This window comes from Molossus molossus, unplaced genomic scaffold (assembly GCF_014108415.1).
Source record: "Molossus molossus isolate mMolMol1 unplaced genomic scaffold, mMolMol1.p scaffold_m16_p_16, whole genome shotgun sequence".
Taxonomy (NCBI): domain Eukaryota; kingdom Metazoa; phylum Chordata; class Mammalia; order Chiroptera; family Molossidae; genus Molossus; species Molossus molossus.
Genome location: NW_023425351.1, coordinates 52,193,811 through 52,201,123, shown reverse-complemented (window position 1 = coordinate 52,201,123; position 7,313 = coordinate 52,193,811). Strand labels below are relative to the sequence as shown.

Genomic DNA, 7,313 nt, shown 5'->3' with positions numbered 1-7,313 from the left:
AACATGCAGTCACAGAGCGCCTCACTTCCCCCTCCTATCTCACCTCCCTAGGTCCCTCCCTGCATTCCCCACAGCTGGTGCTGGGGACCGCGAATAGCTCGGAGCGAGCGAAGGTGGGGGCGGCCACTCGCCGCCGAAGCCCCGGGGACAGAGCGCTTTGGCGGGTGGAGACAAGGCGAGACAAAGCGAGACAAGGCAACAAGCTCCGAAGCACTCAGCTGCAAGAACAGTTTTCTTCCAGGACCTGTCAAGTCAGACCTCACGTGTAGACCTGGAGGATCAAACAAAGGCTACGTAACCAGCGGCGCCCACTGGGCGCACCCTAGAAGTGTCAGGATCCGCAGGTGAGTCACCAGTCCCTCCTCCCCACTCTGCCCGGCGTCCAACAGGTTGGCCAGGACGCCGCTCCCAGGGGCCCTGAGCACACTTCTCGTCTCCCCCGGGCACGTTGCTTGGCTTCTCCCTTCACCCAGGCGTCGTTACTATTAAACTCCTGCCCCAGCCCACGCCTGTTCTATTCCTTGCCGTTTGCCCTCCCCGCTCCATAAATGAGCTCTGCTGTGTGCGGGGAACGCGCCCAGGACGCCTGCTCTCTGGGAAACTTGCAGGGGCAGAAAAGGCTAAACCCAAGGGCGCAAAGTGCCTCAACACATGGCTGGAGATGGAAACGGTGACCCCTGGTTCTAAGTGACTCACTGAGACTTCAATTAAAAGCCATCATAAATTATCCTTATTTCTCAACCAGGACGTCAAAACCTGAGAGAGGCGGGAGAAGAAAATAGAGCGCGAGTGACAATGAGACTAGAACGAGAGTGAATGGGCGCGAAGGACCCAGCCCCCTCGCCCAGCTCACCCTCCCCCACATGCTCTCCCTCCCTCCCCCCGATGTGAACAATTCTAGGGAGGTCGAGGAAGTTGCTGCTGAAAGGAAGTTGGAAGGGACTCAGACCAGGTTGCCACTGCCTCTACTTTCCTAACTTCTCGTTTTGGTGCCCTGCGTGCAGGAGCGAGTCTCGCTGGCCTATTTTCGATCTCCTCCACTCTGGACCTCCCTACACCCCCTTCCTCACCCGCTGCTCCCTACAAATAACCAGGCTTTCAATCCGACACCTCCCGTGCTCGGAACCTCCATTACAAAGTCGGGGAGGGGAGCATAAGCCTGGGAGGGTCAGAGAGAGGCAGTGTGGCCTGGGGCTGTCCCCTGCGTGGACCACACTCCAGCATTTCCCCGGCGCGACCCCTCCCCTCCGGGCCTTCGCGCTCTTACGCTTGGGCTTGCTGCCGCCGCGCACTCGCAGCTCCCTAGCGGCGAGAAGGGGCAGGAACATAGGAGTGGAGAGAGTTGGGGTGCGCGGGTGGGAGGCACCCCGGGAAATCCCAGCCGCCATCAGGGGCCCGGCCACCACCCCAACTTTGTGGCGCCCCCAGGAAGCGGCAGCCGGGATGGAGCTGCCTCCCCGCGGCCGGGCGCCGCCGGACTCGCCACTGGACAGCGTCTCCCTGGCCTCGCTGGACTCCAGTGTCTTCTGCAGCGAGGGCGACGGGGAGCCCCTGGCACTCGGAGACAGCTTCACGGTCAACGTGGGCGGCAGCCGCTTTGTGCTCTCGCAGCAGGCTCTGTCCTGCTTCCCGCACACGCGCCTGGGCAAGCTGGCGGTGGTGGTGGCTTCATACCGACGCCCCGGGGCGCTGGCCGCCGCGCCCAGTCCCCTGGAGTTCTGCGACGACGCCAACCCCGTGGACAACGAGTACTTCTTCGACCGCAGCTCGCAAGCATTCCGCTACGTCCTGCACTACTACCGCACCGGCCGCCTGCACGTCATGGAGCAGCTGTGCGCGCTCTCCTTCCTCCAGGAGATCCAGTACTGGGGCATCGACGAGCTCAGCATCGACTCCTGCTGCAGGGACAGGTACTGCGAGGGGCGCGGTGGCTGGGCGGGGAGGCGGGCATTGGAGGGAGGGCTGCGGAGGTAAAGGTTTGAGGCGTGCACAAGCCTCCCTAAACACAGGCCTAGGAATATTGGGCCGCTTCTGAGCTGAAGAGGGTAGCAGTGGGAGGTGGGGGGAAGGGTCAAAGCCAACTTTTGGTTGGAAATGTTTTGAACCTTCCTTTTTTAATGAACTATGCCAATTCATTGACAAGGCGAGAGAGGCCAGGCCTACAATAAGTACTGGCGATTAAATAAACAAGTCACAGAAAGCAGTGTCCCCAAAGGGTATATATAGGGATGTTGGTCTCAATATGAAGCATTATCATTGATCAAACCTAGGACACTCACTTGGATGGAGAATTGCTTTAAATACATAACATAAAGTTGATTCCTTGGCTTTGATGATGACTTTGCTCTTATCTTTCTATTACCATCATTTCTTCATGAATAACTTTCCATTACACACACACACACACACACACACACACACAGTTCCATGTGGCAAACATCTATTTTTGCTACACGAAATTGGGTTAAAAATGCATTAAAGTGGCTTTGTTATGTATTAATCCGTATGTATAAACTTCTACCACAGAAGTGCCACTGTAAAATAATAAGCTCAGATGATAAAGTTAGAATACTGTGGGCAAGAGACTGCCTGGGTAAGATATGAATGGACATTTTCTGCAGTTTACTAAAATAAGACGCATAACCTCACCACCAAGTTTAGTTCTCTTTTTACTTATGTATTTTTTAAAAAGTTGACTAATCACGAAGTTGTCTCCTCTAAAAGATACTTCAGAAGAAAAGAGCTGAGTGAAACCTTAGACTTTAGGAAGGACGCAGAAGACCAGGAGAGTCAACATGAGAGTGAGCAAGACTTCTCCCAAGGGCCTTGTCCCACCGCCCGCCAGAAGCTCTGGGACATCCTGGACAAACCTGGGTCTTCCACAGCTGCCCGGGTCTTTGGGGTCATCTCCATCATCTTCGTGGTGGTGTCCATCATCAACATGGCCCTGATGTCGGCTGAGTTAAGCTGGCTGGACCTGCAGCTGCTGGAAATCCTGGAATACTTTTGCATTAGCTGGTTCACCGGAGAGTTTGTCCTGCGCTTCCTGTGTGTGCGGGACAGGTGTGGCTTCCTCCGAAAGGTGCCGAACATAATAGACCTGCTGGCCATCTTGCCCTTCTACATCACTCTTCTGGTAGAGATCCTGATTGGGAGTGAGACTACACAGGAGCTGGAAAACGTGGGGCGCATCGTCCAGGTTTTGAGGCTGCTCAGGGCTCTGCGCATGCTCAAGCTGGGCAGACATTCCACAGGTATTCAGATTTCATTGATGTCTTTTAATTTGCCATTGTTTTTTTTTTTAAGCATTAAGGGTTTGACCCACAGTCCAAGGGAAGCAACTCTGAATTAAAACCCCAAATACCAACTCCCATATTTTTCCCAATCACGATCTCCAAAAATTTATTGGAAAGCAAAACCTTGAAGTTGCAATCACAGGTATAAAGTAAACAATGCCTCTCACACTCTTTCTCTCCATTACACATTTGAGAAATAATTTGGCCACTTGTTAATCTCAATTTGTTTTAACCCAGTGCCCAGCAGATGTACAAAAACTAAAGACGCTCTGCCTCCAGAAGGTTCCAAAGAAAATATATATAAAGAGCATGTAAAATATATGCATACATTTATATACAATATTTAGTGACATGAGTTAGTTTATCTTCTGTGTCCAAGGAAGTGCCTGCTACACATGTTCCTTAGCAGAAGAGAAGGTCCGTCCTGCGGAGACTTCTCTGGCTCTACAGACAGAGAGACCTGGCACTGGTGCCTTTCTTCGAAGTTTTGAAGAAACAATGAAAATATTTGCTTTGGAAAAAAGCAGAAGGCACTAATTAAATGCCTTACCTAGTATCTGAATTACCTAGAATTTTCTTGTCCATGACCTGGAATGCATGAGAGAGATAACAAGAATCCCTTAGCTTTTCATGTGTATCATAAAGCCTAGATAATCTAATGATCATCTCCCTAGAAAAAATCTCCCCACAACACACACTTGTACTTGAAAATTATAGTCAATGTCAGGGTAAAGCACACAGGTCCATTAAAGGTGATCCTTGCCAGCCCGAGGGCAGTGATTCTCAGAGGCCAGCCCTGCACCTGTTGGATGTTCTAGACTACATATGTGTTACCTTATGTTAGAATTTAATGAAAAGAGGAATCCCATGAAAATCTTATTAAGGTGCAAATTCTGAGTCTCAGTCTAGTATTGGATCCAGGAGCATAAATTTTAACATGCTCAGAAGTAATTTTGATGTAGGTGGTTCTTGGACCACACTTTGTGACACTCTGGCATAGGATGCCATATTAATATCATGCATGCTAATGCAATACACATGAATACAAATAATTTGGCCAGAGAGTCCTTTTAACACCTTAATTCTCCTTAAATGTGCCTGACTGGTCACCTAAAAGAAGTTAATGATAGTTCCTCTCCTTATAAATATAGAGATAAATTAATCTCAGATATTTTTTCCACATCATTGAAATAATTGGGATTTATCTTAATATAATTTTGGTAGTGTGTTTTCCTAGCTAGTCTCACATACCAAGGATTTGATAATGGGGTTTCCAAAAACTTTTAGAAGTACTACTCTTTGTTTTCTGACACACATAATAGGATGCTTTCTTCTAGTATTTATAAACTCTTCACAGGATTCAATTTAAAAACACCCAGTAAAGACTACATTTTTTCCCAAAAGAAAGGAAAAAGAAAATAACAGTAATTTCCACAATGTCACCTCTTCAAAGTTTTTTTTCAGTTCTAAAAAAGTACAAAGTATTACTAAAGCCTTCATTTATTAAAAAGATATGGACACTTGAATAAAATATTGGATATTTTTAACCTAAACACTACATTTAGCAAAATATATCCATAGATGACATATTTCCCCATGTAATAACTACAAGCATACATTGAAAGGTATTATGCAATAAGTTAGCACAATGGCAGGCCAGAGAACTTAGATTTAAATCCTGGCTCTGTAGCTTTGTACTAAAAATAATACTACTTGCCTCTGCCTCAGTCTCTTCATCTGTAAAAAGGAATAATAATTACATCTATTTCATGTTGTTTTTTGAGAATTACTTGAATTAATAAATGTAACATGAAGAAATTCAGATCACTTCATATTTTGTTTTTCTCAAAATTGTTTAGATTTTATCTTGAAATGAAAACAATCTCCCTAGTCACTATGCTTTCTCTCACATGCTGTCAATTTATTTCAGAAATGTGATTCAATACAGACACATCAAGGCCAGTTTTCTAAAATGTATTCTGAAGATACTAAATTTTTTTTTCTTTTGAAGTTAAACCTCAAAATTAATATTCACTGATCTATAAAAAAAATAGCTGGTAAATAATTCAAGAATATCTCAAAATTTTAAGAACAAACTTCAAAATAATGAGAGCACCAATAGTATTTTAATGTATTTCAAGTAGTCTCCAGTGAGTGAACAAGCATTTTTAAAGGATTCTAAGAGGTACTGCTTTGGACTCCAGAGACAATATCATTGTGACATCAGGTTGATACGGCTTCAAAATGTGGATACACATTTAGCAGTATCTCGTGAGTACTGAAGAAGATACTTTATTCAAATAACAGTCCCCTTACAGACTCATCGTACGATCTCTCAGACTTAATCTCTTCAGAGACGGGAATATACTTTCTTGGGTCTGTCTTCCAGGGGCCCAGTGAACCCTCAGAGCAGCAATGAGGAATTCACTAATGCCTCAGAGCCGGTGAATTTCCTGGTGGCTCCTTCCTCCATACCTTTTTGCAGCGGAGGAATATGCTATATTCAGGTCTACTTACTTACAAGAGTGCAGAAATGCTGTGCACTCAAAGAAGATATTTTCCTAGAGCTTTGGTTTGGGGGACTAGAATCTCAGTGGGTATCATAGGAGTTTAGGAACCCTCCTGGCAGACCTCTAAGTGTCCTCTGAATGCACGTTCGATGTTTTCATGTCAATTTTGTCACTGGTGACTAACTTGCTTCACTTCGTTCTCATGGTATGTCCTTTACAGCCTCTGGTTTTCAGATAATGATACGTTCGTTGTGTTAAATTTTATTAGGAGGGAGGGAAGTAGACAGCATTAAATTAGCATTAAAAAGTGTCTAAGTGATGCATTGAAAGGCAGGTCTGACCAAGTGAGCCCTCCACATGCAACACTGCAAAGACCTCCCATTGTACAGACTCACGTACAAATTCCTATCATATATGCCTGCCTGCTTTTCAACTTCATTTCCCACCCTTTTCTGTATCAGTAGTTGTTTTTCAAAGACATACATTAGTGAATGGGTCTAACTATAATTCTTTCTATCCTTCTTAAACCAGCCCCTTCAACTAGACTATGAGCTTCCTGGAGACAAGGATTATGATTTGTCACCTATATACCTCAGAACATTGCCCAGTGCTGGGGACATAGTGATATGAAATGCATGCTTTTGGGTGGATAGCAGGGAAGGCTGGGAGGAGGGAGGCGAGGAAGGGGGCCAGTGACTGACAGCAATGTTCTGTTACAGGATTACGCTCACTTGGAATGACAATCACCCAGTGCTATGAAGAAGTCGGCCTCCTGCTCCTATTTCTGTCAGTGGGAATTTCAATATTCTCCACTGTGGAGTATTTTGCTGAGCAAAGCATTCCCGACACAACCTTCACAAGTGTCCCTTGTGCATGGTGGTGGGCCACCACCTCCATGACTACGGTGGGCTATGGGGACATTAGACCAGACACCACCACAGGCAAAATCATTGCCTTCATGTGTATATTATCAGGAATCCTTGTCTTGGCTTTGCCGATTGCGATTATTAATGACCGCTTCTCTGCTTGCTATTTTACCTTAAAGCTCAAGGAAGCAGCTGTTAGGCAGCGTGAAGCTCTGAAGAAGCTTACCAAGAATATAGCCACTGACTCATATATCAGCGTGAACTTGAGAGATGTTTATGCTCGGAGCATCATGGAGATGCTTCGACTAAAAGGTAGAGAAAGAGCAAGTACTAGGAGCAGTGGAGGAGACGATTTCTGGTTTTGAATTCACTTTCAGTTTATTTACAAAAGCTTGTGTAAAACTAACTCGATTGATAAAGCCTTCATATGGTTGTCTGTGTACTGCTGAGGAGTCTCTTGAGTATTCCCCGTGTTCGTTTTTGCTGATACATTGCTTGGTCCACTAGAATAGTTCATCTCTCTCTCTCCCCAAAGAATTGCGCAATATTTCAATACACTTGAGTTTCAAAAATTACCATTTACCACAATCCAATACAACTAGGCCAATATACATGTGTCAGAATTGTCAAATATAAAATAT

The 7,313-nt window shown here is 45.8% G+C and overlaps 1 protein-coding gene across 1 annotated transcript; it reads left to right on the top strand.

The window, feature by feature from the left end:
- The first annotated feature begins 1,414 nt into the window (after positions 1-1,414).
- On the top strand, positions 1,415-7,111 carry KCNV1 (potassium voltage-gated channel modifier subfamily V member 1). The gene is made up of 3 exons (XM_036264245.1): positions 1,415-1,910; positions 2,725-3,254; positions 6,526-7,111. Exons 1-3 carry the CDS (start codon positions 1,444-1,446, stop codon positions 7,035-7,037), a joined length of 1,509 nt encoding a protein of 502 aa, XP_036120138.1. The 5' UTR covers positions 1,415-1,443; the 3' UTR covers positions 7,038-7,111.
- The last annotated feature ends 202 nt before the right edge of the window (positions 7,112-7,313 follow it).